The 25,302-nt window shown below is 39.5% G+C and overlaps 3 protein-coding genes across 3 annotated transcripts in view; 1 reads left to right on the forward strand and 2 right to left on the reverse strand.

The window, feature by feature from the left end:
- Nucleotides 1–2,607, reverse strand: part of LOC143300124 (FACT complex subunit SPT16-like) — a 35,370-nt gene extending 32,763 nt beyond the window's left edge. Inside the window, exon 1 of the mRNA XM_076613656.1 lies at nt 2,474–2,607. Within this exon, the coding sequence (XP_076469771.1) occupies nt 2,474–2,539 (66 nt within the window). The 5' untranslated portion in view covers nt 2,540–2,607. The remainder of the gene's footprint in view (nt 1–2,473) is intronic.
- Nucleotides 2,608–4,652: 2,045 nt separating this feature from the next.
- LOC143300646 (trafficking protein particle complex subunit 2-like protein) lies at nt 4,653–9,956 on the forward strand. The gene is made up of 5 exons (XM_076614466.1): nt 4,653–4,774; nt 5,420–5,592; nt 6,832–6,919; nt 7,447–7,526; nt 8,385–9,956. The coding sequence occupies exons 1-5, from the start codon at nt 4,742–4,744 to the stop codon at nt 8,425–8,427; spliced, it is 417 nt and encodes a 138-aa protein (XP_076470581.1). The 5' UTR covers nt 4,653–4,741; the 3' UTR covers nt 8,428–9,956.
- A 1,028-nt stretch (nt 9,957–10,984) lies between these two features.
- Nucleotides 10,985–25,302, reverse strand: part of LOC143300645 (DNA topoisomerase I, mitochondrial-like) — a 29,426-nt gene continuing 15,108 nt past the window's right edge. Inside the window, exons 17-19 of the mRNA XM_076614465.1 lie at nt 19,261–19,339; nt 18,822–18,892; nt 10,985–17,524 (exon numbers count right to left, since the gene is read on the reverse strand). Coding sequence (XP_076470580.1) covers nt 17,422–17,524; nt 18,822–18,892; nt 19,261–19,339 — 253 coding nt within the window. The 3' untranslated portion in view covers nt 10,985–17,421. The remainder of the gene's footprint in view (nt 17,525–18,821; nt 18,893–19,260; nt 19,340–25,302) is intronic.

The following is a 25,302-nucleotide window of genomic DNA, read 5'->3' on the forward strand; positions in this document are numbered from 1 at the left end:
CTGGGTTTAGGTCTGGAGTCAGTCATCCACTGACGCATACAAGTCAAAATGACTCATTGACGTGGCAGAAACAAGCTGGTCAATTGATTGACATTTTTGAAAACTGGTTAAGCCAAAATGTTTATAGTAGTATTCTCTCACCTGTCATTCTCCTGCTAATGATGTTTAACTGCTGTATCAAAGTGCAGTAAAATGGTTCCTCTACAATATCCAACAAATAAATAAATCAAATACATTTCATTTCCTGCCAATCTCCTTGCCTGAGTCTGGCTTCAATTCACTTGACATTTCTACTTCAAATATCATCTATTCTATAACATAATCATTCTGGACCACACTTCTAAAAATGCTGCCAAATATGAAAATTCAAATGTTCTGAAACAGATGCAATTTCATCCATTCTGCGAGATGGTTGTGGGAAACTTCATTTACTTTGTTGATATGCCACCATCAGTCCATGTCACTTCTGGCCAAAGTCCAGTTCCAATCAACTCCATAAAGATATGAAGAGCGTGCTTTTTTGTGCATGACTTTTCACTTTGTCATTTTGGCAGCCACACTTCTTTCTGGGGATTCATCTATAAACACTCTTCACTGACATGGAATGGATAACATGATCATTTTAAAACAAATTATCTTTTGCCAATGTTTAACCATGAAGGGAATTCAGAAAGGCACAAGCTGGTCTGCAAATTATCTGACAAGGAGTTTAAAAATATCCAATTCATCGCTGCATTGCAGCTGTGGAGATTTTGATCTAGACACAGTACTGAGTACAGGAAACTGGTTGCAAAAAAAACATACACCAGCAATTGACTGACAGTAACAGTAGCTAACACATCACAACTAATGACCTGATCTTTCAGCTGTAACATTCTGCTGTACTGCTAGTTTCTGCTTTTTACCTTTGTATTGATGGTAATAATTTATGTGAAAAATTATTATCCAGTGCAGTCAGTATACAATCAGTGCTTTAGCACTTCAGAATCTAGTTATGACTATCTTTACTGCGCTTGTCACACCAGTCATGTCTTTCCACTGCAAATATTAGAACACACTATCTAGTCTGCATTATATAACTATATAGTCTTTCTCTCTTCCAGTTATATAAGCGCAAATAGTAAAATTATACACACACACATTTACACCACCATGCCAAAGAGTATGAACTATGATGGACAATGCAAACAAGAACAATTCAAATCCAAAAAAAAGTGGGTGGGTGTGAAAAAGGGGACTTATTTTCTTTTCTTTTTCACACATTTTGTTAAGTATTAAGTAGCCATTGACTTTTGGTGAATCAGTCAAAAGACCTACTGTATTTGTGTGCTCCAATCAAACCTGAAATCTGGGTCTATTCATTCTTAAAGTGATCCACTGATTGTACTTTTTGTAGTGCAGATTTGTGGTGTACATTTACATGAAATACATGTAAACATATTTTTGCAAATGTGATAATATATTATTAACACTACAGGCCTTCATATGTTAGCCCATACCCAGATCAGCAGAAAAATGTATATCACTTCTACAGCAAATCGATGTTCGATGTCTGTAAATAATTTTACTGTCAATTGTTACATATAACTTACAATAGAAACAATGCTTTCAAGACAATAATTTAGCCACAAGGCAGAAGAGCTAAATACATAAATTGTAACACATTGTTTGCACAACTGCAGCTGTAACACTCACACAAACCACAGGATGGCAAATACAATGGGCCATGAAACCAGTGTGTAGTGTACAAGAGCCATAGAGGGCTACTACTGGATGTTTACAACATTCTAACTTAGGTCATTCTATTGATGGGATGGTGATAGGCGCTGAGAAAACCAAGCTGATGTCTAATAGCAACACCACTACCAAAGTGGATATAAGATTCATGGACTGAATTGTTATATCTGACCACTGGTATCTGTTTTATGTTTGTAGGGTGAGTGGTTGATTTCTTGTGATTTTTTAAAAACTGCTTAAAATGGTGCGATTTGAGAGGGAAGCCGGTCGTTTTGACTGCAACATGATTGCGTTAACATCTGTAGAATAGCTCTATATTTATTGCTCATCCACTCATTTACTGGCCTGCACGTTGGACGTGAATCGAACGCGAGCATACTCAAACGGGGCTCACAATTTCATGTTCATTGCTGGAGAAGACCTTGTTTTTGTTACTTATTTTCGTCAGCAGGGTTAATTCTGACATCACAAGTGCTGTGTTAATCTTTTATTGGTGAAAGACAATGTAAATCTATAAGTGTGTGAACGTGTGACCAATATGATGTCGAGGATCATATGCAAATAACACTGTCATGAAGCTGAACGGGGTGCAGTCGCGCACGACTGCGATTGCACTGTAGAAGAAACTGTCAAATGTGACGATTCCAATCCACAGCATCTTTCGATCACGTGCATTCCCACAGTCAATGATACGTTAATGTAACTATGTGAAAACTGAAATCAGAATAATACTCACTGCCCATGCTGAATATACTTTCTTCATTCGCCTGAAGAAAGCATCCTTGTCTAGTTTTAAAGCCATCGTTCCTCCTGTGGGTAAAATGACCACACAACAACTGCACAGGACGGAACTACAATGGCGGGAGAAAGATGTTCGTTGAGTATATAAATAGCAGCGAAACTATAGTGCAAATTGTGCCGTGCTCCGTGCGTGTATAGAGACACGGTGTTGTTTTGAAAAAATGTCAACTTGAACTGCAATCAGACGTTTGAGGCCTGTGAAGGCCTATTCGTCGTTTAGTTAGAAACAGTATACTAGCATGCGTGGTTTAATGATAGCATACTGGATGAGTTGGCCCAATGACTGAGCGCGAGTCTAATCTTGTCTTGAAAAATGACATGGTTGGGAGAGTCACGACGCTGTATGGCAAACCGTTCCATGTATTAACGACTCGCTCAGTAAAGAAGGAACCGGCTGCGCACTTTCAGTCTACAATTGATGTGTTTTGTTTAGCATTAAACTGTTACCTCTTATGTCCCTATTTACTGCAGGAATAGTTCAGTCGGGATTTGTGGTCTTGTCAGTAGATTCCATGTGTGTATTCATAACAATCAATCATATCATCCCGCTGCCTCCTGTGTTCTGACAAGGTAGCTAAAGTAAGGCGAGTCTTTTATGCTAAGGCTTGTCCTGGAAAGGACGCTGGACGTCTTCCACATCAGCGGCTCTGCACAAGGTTTTTCAGTGACTGTGGGTTCCAGACTGATTGTCCATATTCTGGAATGGGTCTAACCATGGATTTGAACACTTGAACACACAGATCTTCAGACGTAGTCAACGAAAGAACGCCAAATTATACCAACCATCTTGTTCAGTAGCCTTTGCAGTAAATTAGTTGTCAAGTATCAGTAAATAAGTAGTCTAAGAGTTCAAGTTGTTTGCGTCTTTCTGAGTATAAGTATGTGCAGAGAACCGCAAGTTCCAGTTAGTTGACAGAAAAGACACTGGGGATAACAGACGATCGAGCTGCTCAGTACCACTTTCCACTAGGCCGGGGTACTGTACACTACAAAATTTTTAATTCGAAGAAATTTATTCATAAATCGAATCGCCGTCAACTCCTGGAACAGCTTCCGAGGTCAGGTCGTTAACTGCATGTATCATAGTAGTAGTAGTAGTAGTAGTAGTAGTAGTAGTAGTAGTAGTAGTAATAGTAGTAGTAGTTTCGGTCAGGCATATGGGAAAAGAGTTTCAGATCTGTGGTGCTTTAACTGCTGTTGATGGCTGACTGTAATTTACAATCATTATTTATAGAAATTGTTATTTACAAAAAATATTTACAGACAATTGACAGAGACAGTGAGAAAGATAGACAGACAGACAGTTACCAATGAAAGAAAGACAGACAGGCAAAGTTACGAAAACAATAGGCTCAGGTTTGGAATTTGATTCAGACATTGATAATGAAAACAGTCACCGTGCATATAACAAATGCTATAATTCTTCATTCACTTGTGCTGCATTTATAAGTTCCGAAAAAAAAGGGGAAAAAAAGTTTACGTTATGTTGTGAAATAACGATTGAGCTGTGCTGTTGAAGGGATAGCAATTAGGCATGCCGCATTCTGTTCTTTAACACGTGCACATATTTGTGTCAAATGGGAGCACATCCCAGTTTTCGTCCTCAGAGTGTCATTATGGCACTTCCATCGAAATACCAGAATAACGAAATGAAAACATTTATTAGTCGCCAATTGTACAATAATCAGAGATAACATGACAAATTAAACGCGTGCGTGTGTGTAAATGGATCAGTGAATAGATGTAAACGGGCGCGCGCGCGAGCGTGTTTATATATATATATATATATATATATATGTGTGTGTGTGTGTGTGTGTGTGTGTGTGCGTGCGTGCGTGCGTGCGTGCGTGCATGTGAATATTTACCTAAATTTTAAAGATTTTCTTCAAGAAAACATCTTTATTGGGTGTGATTATAGGAGCTGTAGCTTTATCCAGACCCGATTTCCAGTGTAAACATAACCTGAAATGGATAATAATATTATAGTTGATATGATATACTTTCATTATCAAATAGGTGTTGTTGTTTTTAAAGGCAACGTGCAGCACAAAATAAGATTATAATGTGAACACATTTTTTAATCTGCAGTTCAAACTGAACACAAAAGGTTGCAATAAAATATTCTACCTTTGGGTAGGAACACTGCTTTTATTTATTTCTGTATGTTTTGTTTCAATTCCTATCTTTAGACTTTCAAGTCATCATGGCTGTGTGTGTTGCAGTCGTCGCGAAGGAGGTGTGTTCTGTAGATTCTGTGTGGCTTGCATTACCGGTGATAATGTCAGAGAGACACACGTAAGATATTATATACATATGGAACGAAATGCAATTAATCTTTTGTTCAAAGAAAAGGCTGGGTTTTGCTAACCGCAGCGCACCTGACTGGAGGTTGGCACCATCTGACCAAGCGAAAGATGACGAACAAGACTCAAATGATATACGTGTGAAACCTCTGTCAAAAAAAAAAAAAAAAAAAAAAAGGAGAAGAAGAAAAAATCCTGCTCCCTCCCTCAATATCTCAAGACAAAGTGATACCAGATACAATCCAGTGTGCTTTTGCCCACTCTCCCCACCCCCTGCTAACCCTCTCCGAACTCCGGCCCCACAATTTTCAGCAGTTGATGCTAAAACAAGAAAAGGACAGCCCATGGTTGATAATTTTGTACCTTTATAAACAGCATTAAAAAAAAAAAAGTTTCAGCCTTATCATGCAATTCTGCGTGTGAGTGTGTGTGCATACTAAGTGTGTGTATGTTGTGTGTGCTCTGTCTACAGGTATGACTGTATCCATCAGTGTGCTGTCAGTCACAGACCGGCCATCTGCCTATCCATTCATTTTGTATAACCAAGAATTATTTGTTGTTTTTCTCTTCGTCCCCAGAACTATCCATTGTTTATCAAGACAACACCAACAAACAACGAACTGCAGTTTTATTATACTGTACATACGTCTCTTGATGTGGTGGAGGAAAAGATCAGCTCTGTTGGGAAGAATGTCAATGACTTGAGAGAGCTGTACCTGGGCCTTTTGTATCCCACGGAGGATTACAAAGTGTATCCTTTGATTATTTTGTGTGAATGCAAATGCTCATGCATGTTTCATTTTTGTAAGTACAAATTGTTAAAACTCCTTGAAATGAATATTGCTTATTTGTTGCCTTAATGCTTGTAAACTAAATGATTTTTTGAAGGAAATGAAACTGGTATGTAAATTTATAAATGTGTATGGTAATGTTAAAAAAGACTATTTGTATGTTGTGAGAAAATTTGTTGCGAAATATATAATACAAAAAAGAAATATTATATACAGTCATCTCCAAAAAGTGAATCGCAAGGGGACACAATAAAAGATTGAGTTTATCTGAAGTGTGCGCAAGTCAACCTTTTTTGAAATAAGGTAGAGTTATCTAAAGTATCTTTAAGTCAAACTTGTCTTGCACAAAGTCAGCTTATTCAGCTCCAAGATATAGAAAGTCAATCTTTTAAAAACAACAACAAAAAACAGGGTTTGTTTACTGATTCTACAGGTTCAGACAATTGATGACTTAAAAAAAAAAAAGTATACTGATATAGGATATTTGTGATATAGTTTACTACTTCTAGTTCTACCTCCACCAATACTTACTACTTCTAGTTCTACCTCCACGTTGTATTGGTGTATGATGCATGATAAACATTATTTGGTTATAACAAATATAAGATTATTACTAATATTACATTTGGTGTCATATACTGTACCATGTCAAACTGATGCAAACTAGGCCTATCGGTGTGCTCTGCTTGGCCAAATTTTACTAATATTACATTTGTTTAGAGGCGCCGTGGCAGAGTTGACTTGGTTTTGGATTTGAAACATGAAGCTGAAAGGTCCTAGAGTTTTAGAGGCACTACTGATTGGAGTTTAAATTTCCTATGACTGAAAGTAACTTGGCTTTTGTCACACAGGTATGGATGGGGAAAAAACTGCTGGCAAAAAAATGACAACACCACATTCCCATTGTGTGAATTCTACCTTGTAAATTGATTGGAAATGTTAACAAAGCAGTGACCATTACTACAGCAACTACAGCTACTACTATTATTTCATTTTTTGCTACCATAATCACTGCTACAATGTGTGTGTGTGTGTGTGTGTGTGTAATACACACATCATGTGTGGTTTGTATGTATGTGTTGTGCATGATTAAGAAAAATCTTATTCTGACATTTCTGAATTTTACAAAACTTAAAAAATAAAAATAAAATAATTAAAACAAAACATTTTTCACTCATTGATTTCTTAACTGTTTCCAGCTATGGTTATGTCACAAATACCAAGGTCAAATTTGTGATTGTTGTCGAATCTTCAAACTCTTCTCTCCGAGACAATGAGATAAGAACAGTAAGTATTATCTATATATTACAAAACAATGTACAATGCAACACAATGCATATTACAATCCTAATAGATTGAATGGGACTTCAGTGTCCCACAATTTGAAACAGTGATGTTTGACTTGATGAAGAACAGTATGGTTACAGGTTAGTGTATGCATTTATTAAACTGGCATAAGATCACAAGGGAATTTGTGTTTTTATTACTTTTTTTTTTAGCCAGAGGGAATAAGGATGTATAGATTGATACACTTGCATGCATGTAAGCCTACTGGCTTTTTGGCCATCAGTTTCTGAATTTTAGCTTGTGTTTAGCATTGTTACATGTTTGATGTGCTCCTGACTTGATCATCGTTTATCAGGGTATCAACAGCATTGAAGGATTCCAGCCATTAACAGTTTTCCTTTAAACTGTTCTGTTGCTTGTTGTATACATGTATCTTGTTTGTAGTATACTTTTAATCATTGCAGCTGGTAAGCCATAGAGATAATGCTTAAGAAATAATACCATTTGTGTAAACCAATGTGTTTCAGATGTTCAAACGACTGCATGGTGCATACGTTGACATGCTGTGCAATCCTTTCTACACACCTGGTGAAAACATTGTCTCACAGTGAGGAAAAATAGATTTCTTTTGAAATTTGGTGGAAAAGATGGATTGATGTGTGAATGTGGTAAAGAATAATTCGGAATATCTTTACTTTTGGGGAAAAGATGGAATCATAGGGAATTCCAGACTGTTATGGAAGATAAGCTTAACTTGAAATATTTTGACCAAGAAGTCTTACCAAAGAATAAGATATGTTACAGACTAACATTTGCATGGTTCTGCTTTTCTTCATCTTTTAGTGAAATAAACAAATCATGATTTTATTGTAGTTGTTCTTTTGAAATGTAATTGAAATACAGTAGAACTGGTATTTCTTTTTCCAGATAATATTTGTTTAACATTAAGACATGTTCATTAAATCAGGGTTTTGTATTTTTAAAAATCACCAGTAATCAGATCATTTAATGTATAAATCATGTGCTGTAAGCTGGAAGATATCTTCAGCCTGCATGTGAATGACAAGCAGAATGTGAACTTAACTTAGTCAACCATTTATTCTAGCCTCTGGCAAAAGATTTAAATGTGCACATTGTCAAGGATGCCATTTGAAGAACAGCTTCTGTCCCTCAGCCTGGAAGACATGACTCACTTTGTCTTCCCCTGCGTACACAGTGAGTTAGGATCTGATGGCTAAATCTCAACTTAGTGTGTGTGTGTGTGTGTGATCTTGTGGGCTCCAAGATCCACATACAGTTTTTTGTGTGCACTCAACCATTTATTAGCTTATGAATAAGATTAAACAAAGAACATAGTTAATAAATATATATATATATTTCTAAACAAGACTTGTAAAGCATGTGTATTATAAAAATATGGGTGATGATGCCTTTTGCTCTGATGGTTTTTGTTTTTGTGTTTCAGAAAATTTGAGAATGTGGTGGTTGGCATGATGAAGCAGGACTGAATGTGGCACATCACTACAGATATACAGATATTCCATGGACAAGATCAGCAGAGTCTGTTCTGCCCAACAGTTGGATGCAAGATGATGGCTGAATGTATGTTCAGCTGGCACTTAAGCAGGAAAAAAAACCCCAAAAAAACAACAACACAACTACTGTTGTGTAAGATTTGTACAGACAAGAAAAATGTACTTGTGTGTATGTTTAGTCTGCTTGTGTGTATGTGGGTATGTTTGTGTGGGTTGTGTGAAGTTTAAGAAGAGCGGGGAGGGTAAATTACATAGCACTTATGCAGGAGTGTGAATTTTCACTGACTGTTGGTTTTGCTCTGCAGAATATATTCTTGGCATTGTGTGTCATGGGAATGAGTTAGGATCAGCCTGGGTAAGCAGTGTATTGAAAGTCACTTATGAAAGAGGCCAGGAAGTTTACATTACACAGAAATGGAAGATTGAAAGTGACTGGAAACAGCGATCAAATACTTATTGTTTGGCTTTTGGTCATCACCATTATTGCCTGTGTCCCCCACCTGGGTATAGAACATCAGTGACTGTCTGCCAGTCTTCCCCATCTTTACCAGCTGCCCACAGGTTTTTTGTTTTTTTTCCATTTGTTGTATCAGTTTCAAGGACTCTTCATTTCCACTGTTAATTGTGATGTTTCTCAGGTCTTTTACGTGGTGATCTTGATGTTCATGGCAGAATGCAGGGGCCTAGCTGTTTGGTGAGGAGCCCTCCCCTTGCAGGGATGAAGCCTCTTTTTCATGAGTTTTCTTAACAAGGGATGTTTGACAAGATGTGGGGAGGTGGACTCGCATCCAACCTATCTCCAAGGCCAAGGAAGGAAGATTGTGTGATGTTCATTGTCATGCTAATATAGAGGTGCGTTATTTAGAATTTTGGTGTTGCTTGATTTTGATTATTATGAAAAGATTTTTCATTTAGAATTCTGCATGTTGTTTTAGAGGGGAACCTCAACATGTTAGCGTGCTGTTAATTTTGTTGTTGTTGTTCCAGTGTGCGTGTGTGTTTGAGTGTGTCTGCATATATGTGTATGAGTGTTTGTGCAATGTGTGTGTGTACATTCCTGAATGTATTTGTAGTGCAATAAACAAATTCCAAATTGTAATTAACAAAAAAACCCAAAAAAATTATTGATTTTTGTTATTTTGGGGGGATGTCAGAACACACACACACACACAGAGTTAACGTAACACAGGTTTCTCTTTCTCTCCAGGAACTTTATTTATCAGCACTGATGGACATGGCAATTGCTGACACACAGGATATTGTGCACACAATAAAAATGACTTAAAAACTGAAGTGCATACATAGAAAATTACTTGAAATACAGACAGTTAGGCACATAGGTCAATGTCAATGCATTAATGATGGCAGATTTTACAGGTGAGAAGTGGGCAGTGCATTAACCATTACCTATTCAATTCAGTGACATTCAAACATCCAAAACCACTTGAATATGCATGAGACACACCTAAAACAATTGCTCAAATAAACATAAAATCATTAAACGTTTCCAGTGTTTTGTTTTCAATGATTCCTTATCGTACTTGCATATATTATATGAAAGAATACACCTTGACATTTTTTTTTTTTTTTTAAGAAAGAAAAGGGAATCTGGCAATATCAGGCTTGGTTTCAGCATCTTAAACCTTTCAACTGTCTGTTTGTGATCAGCATGTGCACAAACTGTATAAGATATATACTGGAGATTCTATACTTTCCCCCCTTCATTATGTAAAGCTCTGTTACTAACATGCACATTGTATTGGACCATGATTCGTTAAAAGGTTTAGTTTTTTAGTTGGAACATTTAACTACCATGAGAGAAACAGATAAAACTATTGTCTATTCAATAATCTGAACGGCTCATTTATTTCTGTTTGTGATCCTGACCTTGCGATATTTTCTATCGTGTGTTACTTTTGCATAGTATTGCTGTGTGCCATCAGTTCTGCTCAAACAAGAGTAGTTTTTGCTGCCATGATTCACACTTTACTGGAAAGTTGGTTATGCCTGATATTCCCAATATTTTACAAAAGCAATCTGTCAGAACAGGGTAGTTGGTGGTGAAAGGTAGGGTTTTGGGAGACATGGACTTCAATGTGTAATTTACACATATTGCGTATATTTTGATTCTTTCCAGGAACAGGAGCACTTCATACTTTTGAAGGAGCACAACCGTTTCCTTGCCTTTCACAAGGCAAAACTTAACCATGCTAAAAAGAACGACTGGCCAATTGCATCTGTAATACTGAGACAAATTTTCATTTGATCTTAAAAACAACAAAAAAGAAACATTGGGCTCTATAGTGATAAAAAAAAAAGAAAAGATGAAATGGACATACAAGATACATGCCCATTCCCTGCTCATGTTTGAATAGACACAATAAACCACCACATTCACAAATACACCTTGTACATATGTCTATATACAACAACAAAAACCCTCACCTGTAAATCATGAAATGTTTTGTCTTGACAGCAGGTATGAAATAGAAAAACTGTGGATGGTCTATAGTGTTTGTGTGGATGGATATGGGAGTCAGGGGAGGGGTAAGGGGGTGGGGGAGGACACTAGGTCACTTGCCATGGAAACGGGGCAGGAAAATGACAATAAAAACCTAAAAGACAAAAAGCATGGTGCACCTCAGTTTCCTAAAAAACAACAATATCCTAAAGATACTGTCAATATCAGTTATGCATATGACACAGACCGCTTGGCAATACAGTCATAATAATGTATTGTGTATATGGCTTTTTAACAAATGAGTCTGTCAGCTTCCGCTTCCAGTCACTCCGTCTGCAGTTCCCCTGGCAGAGGAAGTGGTGGAACACATACATGCACACACAATGTATCTGTGGGTGATGTACTTATAGAGAAATTGGGGCTTGCTCAGCAAACCTGTGTTAATTACAAATGGGATTCAGAATCAATGTGTCAACCATGATGCTTTCTGATTTGTCATTCATCTTCTAAAAATTTGTTTATTTGAATTTATGACTATTCATGTGAAGAGTATCATGATGATAATACTGTTTTCTTTTCTTATTAAGCCCATTTATGATTATGGACATGTGTTTCAGCTTGCAAACAGCATAAAATAATAAGAAGTGCTCTTTTCTTTACAGTTTGTTCTGTCCGCAGGATAAGTGAGACATGTGAAAGCACAATTAGTCCTGTCAGGAACTGGACTAGAAAAGGTGTGTTGATGGTTGAACTGCTGGGCATAACCAGATTTGAAAGCTGTTGAACTTTTGTAAATTGAGCAATTTTTTCTCTCTTACTTTCATATTAATACTTCACGTCCAAACCTGCTGGATTTTCACGCTTCAGAAAATCTCTTACACCGAATGAAAAACACAACAAAACAACAACAAAAAAACTACTTCACATGCATTCTTAAACTAGTAAAAGTAATCCCCCCACCCCCTCCTCCCAATTTACATACACACCATAAATACACGAGTGAATTATTCAAACAAGTTCATTTGCAGAGGTCATCTTTTACATGCATTAAACAATAGCTAAATGATGGATACATGTCAACACAAGAGATGCACAAAAAAATATGCTGAATACCATTAAAGATTTGTTAACACTCTGTGGAGTGTGGCATAAAAAAATTAAGTTGTGAAGTTTTAACAATGTTTTGACCTCAACATAGCATCTGGAAAAACATATGCTTCCACATAAGGGAACCTGCACTGTTATTCTGCAGTGCAGACAATCATCAACTGTGGCTGTCACTCACTGAAAAAAAAAAGAAAGATTTTCACTTGTTTGTTTTGATGTCAGTAGCAGTTACCAATAAAGGACTGAATTTGTGGAGGTCATTATTTGTACTCATAAACCTGTTGAAATTGTACAAAAATTCCTTAGACACAGACAAACATATTGTATATATATATATCCTGACACAGACATGCATTGCAGACACAAACTTTTGTGTGTGAGAGAAAACACATAGACTGACACACAAACTGTGTATGCACATTCTGAGATCTTCATATCAGAACAGTAAATTAGAATGATTCCATGCATTTATTCCAAGTTCGACTGTCATCTTGTATATATCTGCCAGCCTACCACTAATAGGAAGTCTTCAACTTCCTTACAACGCTTGTAAATATTTTTTGACCAAAAAAAAAGTATCTCTGCACTGTAAATTTCAGCACTGTACCCTGAGAATGTTGAGTCAAGTGCTGGCAATGGCAACACCCAACTATTCACATACCCACAACTTTGGATTCTTCATCTTGCTTTCATGTCAACAGTAAAGATGACTAAAAAAACAAAAACAAAAAAGACGTAAAAAAAACCAACCAACTGTTCCAGAAAAAACGAAGTCTTATTTTGACAGCAAGAGAAGCTAGAATCTGACCAATGGTTTCACAAGTGGATAAATAATAGGCAGCAACAAGTGATGACAAAGGCAGTGCAAGCTTTTCTACTCCTTTGCCACCTGATCAGTAACTGTAAAAACCTTGATAATGAAGAGGTCAGAGAGCTTATACAACAAATTTCCGTCCACTTCCATTCTCAGTTTTGAAAAAAAAAAGAAGTAAGTCTGAAGAATTTCAGCATTTGAACACCATCAAAAACCATATGTATGTCCGGTAAAAAAACCCAAAAAAAACGTCTTGCTTCATGGACAGCTGCTGACTTGGAACTCCAACAACTCCTGACAATATTTTGGAAAAATCAAATAGTGCCAAAGTAAGTCGCTATAACTATACTGTGCTAAAGTAACTCACTAAAATTACATTTCAGATTTTTTTTGGTCAGGCCTTGATGCAAGCCACTCACCCTCAACCAAGGGAGACACTTGTCATTAGCATTTCCAAACTTTTTCAATCCAATCAGTAGCTAAAGAATTTCCAAATCTGTTTTGTTATGGTGAAGACAAGTTCCCTGAGAACAGGCAGAAAAGAAGCATTATACCTGAGCTGAGTGCTCCTTTTCTTAACAATTTCCATTATTATTTGAGTAAAACATGAAGATGAAGCCAATATGACTTTGAAAACAAACTCTTCTCGAATGATGTCATGCAAGCATGGCTTTCTTTATTGTCTTATTAAAATTGACAAATATCAAACATACACACATAACAAGGACTTTTTTCAAAAGTATCTTTCAGTCAAACCTGCTGAAAAGAACCTTCGTTGAAATCATGTGCACACATTTGCTGTTCCTTGACCATAATATCTGATTAAAAAGGAAAGAAAAATGTAAGCAACTTGTAGACAGCCCACATTTGAAAGAGACCATTTTAACTGTAGACTGTCACACTTCCCATACAAACTTACTCTCCTTTACACCAGTCAGAAACCCATTCAAAGCCAGGGAAAACTCCCATCTTCTCATGTAATATTGCTGGCTTCAATGCTGCTTCTTTAACAATACTATTTTCATTATTCAGAAAAGAAAAAAAAAAGGTAGAGCTATTTCTTTAAAAGACCGTATGATGTTTAAAAAACAAAACCAGCAGTAGTGCTTATTTCAAGTTTAAAATTATAACATTTTCCACGCAAGTGTCACACAACCACTCAGTAAATTCTGGCATGAATATTATCAAAGCCCTACACCCCTATCCCTGTATATACTAAACAGAGTAAAATTATATAAACTGGACAAAGTTTAAATCATCCAGATCAGACACTAAAAGAAGTCTTGGTTCATTATGTTTATCAATGCACCTTAAGCTTTTCTTTTGTTTATTTTTGTAATCAGGAAAGTGATGCAAGAAATTCTGGAGAATAAGCACTTTCCTTTGTCAGAAGTGGGCAAAACCCACATATTTCTAGACACAAGTTGTGACACTGACAAGTCTTTAAAGAAGCAATCAGGGTTCGAAGTGAGTGAAGATGCCAAACAAATCCTGTGAATGTGCAACCACAAAACCAAACGTTCACAGTTCCCAAAATCTATAAACAATCACCACTGCGTAACAAAACAGTCTTCACAGAATTCTTTTTGCTGATATTTTCAAAGATTTTCTGAACAGACTACCTCACATGGTAAAAAATTCTGAACATTTCCCAGCTGTTACAGGGCAAATTACTTTATATGTTACGCTCCTATCCAAAAAGAAGATGGGTGGGGAAAAATAGTGTGATTCCATAACTATCTGCTAGGAAAAAAAACTTCATCTGCTTGGTGGAAGAGCTCATTAGCAATTTCAAATTCATGATTTGTCTATGTTACTATATAACTGTTGAAAATGAACCTTTTTCATGTTACAGGCTACACAGTTTTGCTCTATAACCAAGACTGACATACAAGCACAATCACATGTCACACATGCTTAACTTCTTGATCAATGTGTTAACTTCATCACTTCAATGGTGGATTTGAGTTGGTAAAAAAAACAAAAACAGACCTGCACATAAAACAGGAAAGAAAAGGATGATAAGAAAATGTGCATGCACTCAATCCATCAAATATAACAGAAAAAAAACGGGGAAAAACCCATTCTGATGAGTTGGTTCCCCAGTGCGTGAAACAGATGACTGGAGATGGCGCCCTATTCTCATCACTGGAATCAAAGTGGGATGGGATGGCCCCCGAACAAAAATACGCTGGAGTTCCTTCCCCTGAGCTGACTTGCTGAGGGCTGTGCTGTGCAGTGCTGCTCAGCTGAGATTCAACGTCACTCGGTCAGGTTCCCAGCATGACTGCCACATAGTGCAGCATTCAGGGCCCCGTTTACACAAGTAAGTCCAGAATATGTGCACAATTTCCGCATGTCATGATTCTTTGCCACCCTTCCTGGGATAATAAAATGCCATAGGCTGTGCCACCAACCCCCCACTTAACGTCTGACATCTTTCTGGAGAAACGTCTGCCTGGTAAACCGTTCAATCAGGTCATGTCCTAACCAATGCACTGAAACTAGACAAGAATTCCCAGTCATACAACACATAAGGATGCAGTTGTTACTGACAGCTACATAGATTGTCTGTCTCAATGCCCTGGCAAACATTCCAAATATTCTTCAACTGGGTTCCAACAAAAACTCAAGTACTCTTGTGTAATGCCTTCTTAAACACTTGACAAATAAGTAAACATGAATAAAAATAAATCTATGTTAAACCAAAAAACAAAACAACTGGACATGCATTTAATTGTGAAAACACGCGTCCCTGCAACTGATATTTGCTATCACATTTTTCCACCCTCCCTTTTCAAGAGCTAGTTTGCACTGCAAAAACGTAGTTTGATATATATGAGATAATGGACATTTCATGGCAAAACAGTAAGTCTTGCAAGTTCAAGAATTTAAACTGTGCTGTTTATTGAGTTCATCACAATGTACCATGCACAAAAAAGCATAAATACATAAAAACTATATAAAAAGAACATGTTAGATGATAAAAAAAAACCTTTAAAAATTCATTATCTAAGATGAATTGTTGGCTTTTTCCTAATTTAGCAGACAAACTCTGGCACTTAAACTGAAGAAAAAACACTCTCCGTTGTTTAAAAAAAGTAAGACCAAAAAAAAAAAAAAAAAAAAAAAAAAAAAAAAAAAAGAAAAGAAAGGAAAAAAAAAGAAAAGAAAAAAAGGACAACTGATATGCATTGAAACTTACGAGTTTCTTTTAACCATTCATATCAATTTAGTCAACTAACTCAAAGGAATCAAATATACCAACTCATCCATAATGAAACTGAAGGAAGCATGAGATGCAGGATTTATGTGATTAATGTATCCACAATATATTTCATGAGAAGGAATGGTCACTTTTGATCATGAAGATGAAATTTAACAGTGTTTCCTGCAACTTAAAGAAAACTATGAATAATGTTGCAGACCTTTGCACTCACACTCTGATCACCAACCAATACAGGAGGGAAAACTTGTGAGGGTGGGACCACCAAAATTAACAGATTGATGTGTGTTTCTATTCATTTATGTACAGATATTAACTGCAAATAAGACCTCTCACACCTACATAAACATACAAAATGTTGATCAAGCCATACAGTTCATAGGTTTTTACATTAAACTAGCATCCATACTCAAACGAAGGTGCTCACTTTGCAACTTTTTATTTTTTTTTTTTTTATTTTTTTTTTTTAACATTTATTCACTTGTAAACCACAACACTTTTCAAACCCTGTTGCATCCATATTTTTCTTCAACAGGTCTTTTTAGGCTCAAAGTATATTTCAACATGTCATTGATACAGTCAAACTCAGTTTATTTTTTCTTTGACTTGTCTTTTTTTCTCTCTCAGAGAATGTTTCCACATGTCACTGATGGGTCAAACTGGGTTTATTACATTGAGCGAAGTCCGATCAACGACTCCCAATGTCCAAATATGAAGCCTAAAAGTACTGAACAAGACATGGGAATGTTCAAATTGATAGTAGCCATGTCCATATTAATGATAAGACACTCCACGTCCTTTTTTCTCCAACAAAAAGGTAATTGTTCAGTCAGGTAACTGTAAGTAAATGTCTGCCATGCTATGTAATGTGTGTGCGGGTGTGAGTGAGGCACTTTCTGAATAACCAGGACTTCATTCATAAGTCTGAGCTATGCATTTTTCAGTGACATCCCCACAAGGCAATATACTTTATGAACATACATAAACTCACTTCTGAGTTGTAATCTTTTTGAAAAACAGAGTCAACACTCTTGCAGACCTTGGCTTTGACACTTTAATTTGCAGTTTCTTAATACACATGAGTAATTTTTAACACACACACACACACACAAATTTAAAATGATAAATAACATAAAAACATACACAAGACGTCTTCTTGACACAGGCAGACTTTAATTTTTCAATTTCTAGGTATTCTTTTCACAGAAGTTAGCTGTTGTTCCAAATGTATTCCTTCTTTACTTTAAAATCCAATGTAAAACTAGTTCTTTGTTTTCCAGGTTAAACAGCGACACTTTTCAGTTCATGGAGACAGTTGACGCAAATTGCGCACGCAGTGTCTAGAGCGGGGGGCAGTCATCAAAACTGGAAATCAGCAGTGGCCATGTCGATGGCCCATCGGAACTTGTCACGCTGTGTCTTGTTGTAGATCTTCTCAATGGGCACGTCAAACTTCCTGCACCTGGGACAAACAATCATCGCATCATTTGTATTTGCTGCTTCCGTCATGACACATAGGACACACAATCACCGCATCATTTGCTTTTGCTGCTTCCATCATGACACACAGGACACACAATCAAACTTCCTGCACCTGGGACACACAATCATCGCATCATTTGTATTTGCTACTTCCATCATGACACACTGGACACACAATCACCACATCATTTGCTTTTGCTGCTTCCATCATGACACACAGGACACACAATCACCACATTTGCTTTTGCTGTATCCATCATGACAAACAATCAGTGCATCATTTGTTTTTGCTGCTTCCATCATGACACACAGGACACACAATCACCGCATCATTTGCTTTTGCTGCGTCCATCATGACACATAGGACACACAATCACCACATCATTTGTTTTTGCTGCTTCCATCATGACAAACAATCAGTGCATCATAGTGCATCATTTGTTTTTGCTGCTTCCATCATGACACATAGGACACACAATCACCACATCATTTGTTTTTGCTGCTTCCATCATGACACACAATCAGTGCATCATTTGTTTTTGCTGCTTCCATCATGACACACAGGACACACAATCACCACATCATTTGCTTTTGCTGCGTCCATCATGACACATAGGACACACAATCACCACATCATTTGTTTTTGCTGCTTCCATCATGACACACAATCAGTGCATCATTTGCTTTTGCTGCTTCTGTCTTGACACAGGCACACATGTAAGCATATGACAAAAACACTCATACACATGCATTGCCTATATTCCTGCTGTATCTGTGTATGATAAAAAATTCATGTTTTTTTTTGTTTTTTTTTAACTGCTTCTGTAATTTACAAGTACTTGTATGTGTAGATGTCTAAATTCCTACTTTTCATGTACTATTCCCATCCCACCCACCCCCCAACAATCAATGTGACCCCGGTATACTTGGGTAATAAAACAGATTCTACTGTGTAATTTTTCTCTCATAAGCTATTCGCCACCACCCCCATGACTTCAACACCCCTGCTGTTAAAATTCCTGTTATTTCTTATATGATAATTTTTTTCTCCTTATAAAAAAAGTTATATTCACATTAGGTCTGTAAAATTAGAAAAATGTTAATTGTCAAATACAAAACATCAACAGGTTTGGTTTTTTTCCTACCTTGAAAACACTTCAAGACTTTCACAAAAGCAAAATGTTTGACAAAAAAAGAAAAAAGTTACTTGAGACATAAGAAAAACAAAACAATCTGTAAGAGACAGAGGGCGATACATGGATGAGTCGCACACATACCAGGCAATACTGATTCTTGGGTCCAGGTAGTTCAGCTTGGAGGTGCCAAGGGCAATCTCCTTGTTCTCATCCTGGGGAAAAACACACACACCAAAGCCAATGTATTTATCACAATAAAATGAAACAAAACCTAACCAACCAGACGAATAATAAACGAGTCAAAACCCGACTTCATCATGATACCACAATGAATTAAAGTACAGGAAATAGGTTTTCATCTTCCGCATTTATTCATTTGTACAATTTCTCACTTAAACAGTTTCATGATAATTTCAGTATTGCATTGGCACAAGCAAATGGGTTATTTCAGTTTAAACTGTTCAATCTAATGTTAGATTTGACTCATTTTCTTTTCATACATCATCATCATCACAATACTGTGTACACATACACTGACGACTTATTCACACAGCACAGACAAGCAAAGCAAGACACTGACCTTGTCTGTGGCCTGGACCTCCAGTTTCATCAACTGCTCCTCAAGGCGTGCCAGCATTTTCTTCTTCTTCTCATACATCCTGCAGCAAGCAAATAGTTACACACGTGAAGACAGTGCTGCCTGCTACTTCCTTTGTCAACGGTCAAAAAGAGGTACCTTTTTGTTTCATTCCTTTCTTTTCTCATGAGCAAACTCCAAAACCACAAAGCATATACAGCAATAAACCTTTCTTCCCACTTACGCTTTGCAAGGAAAACTGCTGATATATTCATCACTATTTGAAGCAATAATTGTAAATACAGGAAATTTTCTATCTAAAATTACGTTTAAATAACATACTTACCGTGACCCAACTAGTGCAGACTCCGGCAGGGGTCTGACATTCCTGTCCTGTGCAAACTACTATCCGCCTATGCGGAGCAGACGAAACTACGGCCGATAACCTCCCGGAAGTAGGTAACCTCCCCTTTGTCCCGCTGGTTATCGCCCTCTTTTGACGGCAATATGCCATCACCAGTGCAGCAAGCAGGGAGAACAGGAAGCGGGAAGGACGGGAGGGTCTTAAATTTGGGTCACGGTAAGTATGTTATTTAAACGTAATTTTAGATAGAAAATTTCCTTTTAATTACACATACTTAACCGTGACCCAACTAGTGCAGAATAGCGCGACAAGGTGGAGGGCTCGCCTGTTCTACTGTCTGTGTGCTGTGATGGTCTGTTGTGCAGCTACCACAGAAGCGATGGCTCTTGCGCCATCAACCCGCAGGCGTGCGACGTCTCTCTGGTAGAAGTCGATGAACCATCATCCCTCAAGCGATAGGTGTCCCTCAAGTAGAATTTGACGAAAGTAGAGTGTACTGTGTCGCCTAAGGCCATTCGTGTGGGTAAAGAAGGCAGAGGTCCACAGCTGTATTGTGGGGGAGGTCTGTGGACCACAGCTGAGCGGATGAGCGTCAATGCAAGGAGGTGCGCATGTGGTTTGATCTGATGATTCCACAATGGATGTGGGCCGATAGTGGAAGTGGTTTTGTGTTTGAAGGAAACTGTGGCACGAGACAGAGGTAAGTCACCGTGTTGGGCCTGCCTCAGGCATGACAGCCAGATCTGTAGAGCTCCTCCATGCGAGCTGACAGGCGATGGGCACTCCCCCCCCCCTTTTTTTGACGTTGTCAAAAAAATGACAGCACTGGTATGTTGCCTATGCATAGAATGGCAGACATTTGGCAACAAAAGACTTGATGTCCCTGGTGACTCTGGGACAGGGTTGTGTAATTGCCCAGGTAGGTACCATCACGAAGGGGCATACGGAAGGCTTGGTGGCTTCTCTACCTGAGTGTGGCATGTTGGAGTAACCTGCAGAAAGTTGTCGGCAGTCAATGGCTGGGTTGGACCAGGCTGTGGAAGTGCATTTCATGTGCCCACAGGTTACTGAGTCTCATTCTGTGGTGGAATTCCCAAATGGAAGAGGATTTCCATGGGGAAAATTTTTGCTGAAGGTTCTTTAGTGAGAAAGGGGACCGGATCCATGACAGGCCTCTGGCTGTGTGTGGTGCGCACTGAGTCTGGGATGGAGCGGGGCGGGGCAGGGAGGTAAGTGGCTCAAGATGTGTTGTACTGGCTATTGACATCAAAGCACTGATCTGACATACGTTTTTAGTATGGCCAACTGCAAGGTGAGAGCTGTATTATCAGTGGTTTCTTAATTGCAAAGGGAAATCATTTGCAGCTTAGTCTTTCATGAATGACTATGTCTCTCAGACTAGAAGTCAAATTGCACTGGGACTTAGTGCTGTAGCCTTAGGCCTAAGTAGCCTTTGGGAACCGTCCCAATGATGAGTCCTAAGGCCCTCTTGATTGAGGGACCAGGGATGCAACTTGGGCAAAACACTCTCTACTATAAATTGTATAATCGAATTCCAGCCCGAATAGACTGGACAGCAGATGCCTCCTCTGCTGTTCTGACGGAGACTGTCGTACACGACTGATTATCATATACTGTTCCTAGGAGGACACCAATCAGCATGGGTAAATCAGGAAACAGCTGCTGTGTGCTTCAGGGACGAAGGTGTTCACCATGCAGGTATGTTGCAATGTAAGGAAGCCGGAAAGAGTTGACGGGGTCTTGTGGTGCAACCGTGTGTCAGAAAGACATGGTGCTTGCTTCCGAAGTGACAACGAAGTCATCCTCTGACAGGCCCTTGACCGAAGGGCTCCATGATGGGATAGCCTGCCTAGACTAGAAACCCCTGGAAGTGTCTCATTGGAAAGACAGTGCTTGAGGAGGAATGGATCTGTAACCACAGCAGTGGTTGTGTGTAGAGGCTGAAAGGATCGGGCAGGGAAGACTTAAGTGCAGAAAGTGCTTTCAAACGCCAATTGTTTGAGACGTTGATGCTGGATTTGTGTTCAAGCAAGGTGATGGGGTGAACTGATGTGCTTGAATGCGGCATCTGCCGTGCTGGTATGAGTGGGCAGAAAGGTACACCCCTGTGGCTAATGGAAGGTTCGTTGTGCTTTGTGGGACGCATCCGTCCTCATCAATATGCCTTTCTCCCAAATGTAGAGGAAAACAATTATGACCCAGGCCTTCTGCTACTAGAGAGGAGTAGAAGAGATGGGCTGAGGGTGATTGTCTCCTGCCCAGTGGGCAGTTTTTGGGTCCGCTAAAACTTGTAAGGCAAGATAGACACCTCTTCATGGGAAGGCTGGCTAGGATGTAGGGCCTGTGTGGAGCTTTTGTCGCAATCACAGTGGTGCCAACCAAGGGTTGTTGTAGGCAAGGGGAGAAAGAAGGGATGCCTTACAAACTTGGAAGGAATGAAAGGCATGTGTGTCCAGAGTGGCACCTCAAAGTTGGACTGCCTCATCCCTCCTTGTGCATCTCCAGCCTTATGGGTGATTGTTGCAGGCAAATGAGTTGGGTTGCCTTGTCCGTCCTTGCACCAAGAGAGGCATTCTTAGCCCTGTGGGTGTGAAGGGGGTGTGTGTGGATCCCTAAGCACCAGCCACTACTGAAATGTGAAGGAGCATACATTCAGGCGTGAATGAGGCTATTATTATTTTTTATTTTTTTATTTTTTTTTTTTTGTGAGTGCAGTCGTCCTCCAAAAGCAAGGTAGGGATGAATTTATGAAAATGAATACATATATGTGCCAAGGGAATAAAAACTTCCATCAGCTCAAGTGATGATGTCAGAAGTATGCCAATGACAAGAGATCGAGACACAAGAAATAAGCGGCTGTATAAGCATACGTGTAGCGTGCACAGATATACCCAAGTAAATGGGTAAGTGTGCATAATCATCAATGGAAAGGAATCTGTCAAGGCACCTACATATGAGATGTACATACGCATATGAATAAAGTGCCAGTACGTAGAGGCAGAGTTCTGGGCATTGTGAACAGAAGGCCGCAAATGCAAGTGTGCCTATATTGCTATGTAGGGAATCTCAATGAATAGATGTCAATGAATAGAGATAGAAATATAATTGTACATGTTAATATGAAAGTCGTCTGAACCTATCCCATAAGCACATACACATGTGTATACCGAGGGATAAGTACGCATCTATAAGTGAAAGCAGAAATGTGTATGAATGTAGCAATATATCTCATATATATGTATATATGTGTGTGTTTTTTGTGTGTTTTTTTTATGTATATATATATATTTCGTGATTGTTGCTTGTGATAATAAATCAAATGGATAGAAAGGGAAATATTGTGATGTATTTCCTGTGGCCAATAGCCTGAGAAACAGCAAGAAAAGTGCAGTTGCTATGCAAAGATGTGTAAAGTCCCTGACTGGGCATGAGGACCCAATGAGAAACCGAAAGAAAACATCGTTGGTGGACAGCACAGGGGGCAGGAGTGATGTGCTGTGTCGGCGAAACTAACCACAGCTTCGAGCGCCTAGGTTACAAATGTGGAGTTGCCTCCCTTGGCGCCGAAAATCGTCGAAAAGGGAGGTGTCTTTAGAGCACATATCCCCCTGGTGCGACGTGTCCTCGCTGAACAGGGAGGAGTGTCATGTTGTGTGTGAGAGTCCGTGGTTCGATGCCACCGTAACCGACACAGGTGAAAACGAGCGCAAAGGGAATAATTATAATGTCCCTTAGTGCCGTGGGCATCCCAACCCGAATCGGTCGCCATCGGACGCGAGATGGTCGGGGCATGTGGCATGACAGCGCCGTAATCCAGTGTTATGGGCGTCGTGGACGAGGGGGTGACAAGTCCGTCGGCTTGCCGTGGGGTGTGCATCCCCCTGTTGCTGAACGGCGGTCCAATCTCGCGAATAGCTCCTGCGAGAGGACCGACGATCAGTTGTCAGTTGTTGTGTGTTGATGGATAAAGTGACAGACAAGATCGGCCCGAGCACTGCCGAGAGGCAGGATCGAGTTATTAATACATTTAAAAATTTTCTTGATATTCATTGTAAAAACTTTAAATACAAAACTCATTTACATATTTACTGATTTTTCAAGCACTGCGCACTCAATGTTGAAAAATGCAACAGACATACGTGGGGACTCTCTTTTTCTTCCCCACTTCAAGGAGGTAAAAGGCCTTGTCAGGCCTGCACGCCTTGATATTGATATATGATATGATATAAGAGGTACTCCAACGTGGAAGTGCCAATATTAGTCTGGGTAACAGCAGAGTTAGGCAATGGGGCAGAAGAATCCAACACTGCCGAAGTTCCAATGGGGCGTGCACGTACTTGCTCTGTGGGCGAGGGGCGGTGCAGGCGCAAGGCGCGGCACCAGTAGGCAGAGTGGTGCATAATTGCTGCAGCAAGTTTAGCGATGAGTTGCTGATTGTTTGGTTGAGTAGCTTGCTGAGACACCATTAGTGGATGGGAAACAGCAGCACTCGGCGGTGTGGCAGATGGGGTCATCACCGCATAGCTTGGTAGGACCGTGCACACACTCGCACTGAAGGCGAGGAGCAGTGCCGGTGCAAGGGAAATAACTGCGGCGGTCACCGGCAAGGGTGCTGAAGCAGGGGTTGCCTCCCTTGGATCGGGTGGTCCGGACAAGGGGGGGGTACACGCGTATGGGCGTGTCCCTTAGTGGTCCACCTTCCTCCCTACACCAGGGGAGGGCATCCCTACGCGCCTCGGTCGCCATTGGATCCGAGACGGTCGAGGCATGCCGCGTGGGGGGTCGCGTGATCCGATGTCACGGCCGCCACCACGGACGCATCGCACATAGGGCCCAGTCTAACGTGCGGATCCAAAACAACCTGCCTTTTTTTATTTTTTTTTATTTTTTTTTTATTAATTTCCCCAAAGGGATTGTGGCCATTCCACTGGACAACTGTGGTTATGGTAAAGAGATAGAGGAGATCGACTTGTACACTGCCGACTGGCAGGGCCGAGAAAACGCGGATCGCGTCGAGTAAGTTCGCGGAGCGATAAAAATGACATGAAAGGTAACACTGACCTGAGTGAGTGACCACAAATCTCTAGAAGTCACCAGAGGAGGTGTAGGAGGTGGCGGAGGTCTGGAGTCGACCGGAGGGAGTGGTGGAAGTGGAGAAGGCGGCGGGTTGGCGTTGTTTACAGGGCCAGGAGTAGAGGGCCCAGAGTGTCAGCGAATCGATTGCCTTAATTTTAGCACGATTCCCCAATCGAGCTACATAATTATGTGACCTGGTTGGAGACATAATTTGACAACAAACAAGAACGCCAGGGAAGCGACAGACAGACAGAAAATACAAAAAAACTTAGCCGTATGAAGAGCACAGGAACAGGAGTCATGATGGCTGCCGGAAAAAGAGGGCGATAACCAGCGGGACAAAGGGGAGGTTACCTACTTCCGGGAGGTTATCGGCCGTAGTTTCGTCTGCTCCGCATAGGCGGATAGTAGTTTGCACAGGACAGGAATGTCAGACCCCTGCCGGAGTCTGCACTAGTTGGGTCACGGTTAAGTATGTGTAATTAAAAGACAGTTTTACAGAGCCACAAAAAAGTATCACCCTCCCCTCCCCCCCCCCCCCCCCAAAAAAAGAAAAAAAAGACACCAAAATGTTTATCAAGGAT

This window comes from Babylonia areolata, chromosome 26 (genome assembly GCF_041734735.1).
Source record: "Babylonia areolata isolate BAREFJ2019XMU chromosome 26, ASM4173473v1, whole genome shotgun sequence".
NCBI classification, from domain to species: domain Eukaryota; kingdom Metazoa; phylum Mollusca; class Gastropoda; order Neogastropoda; family Buccinidae; genus Babylonia; species Babylonia areolata.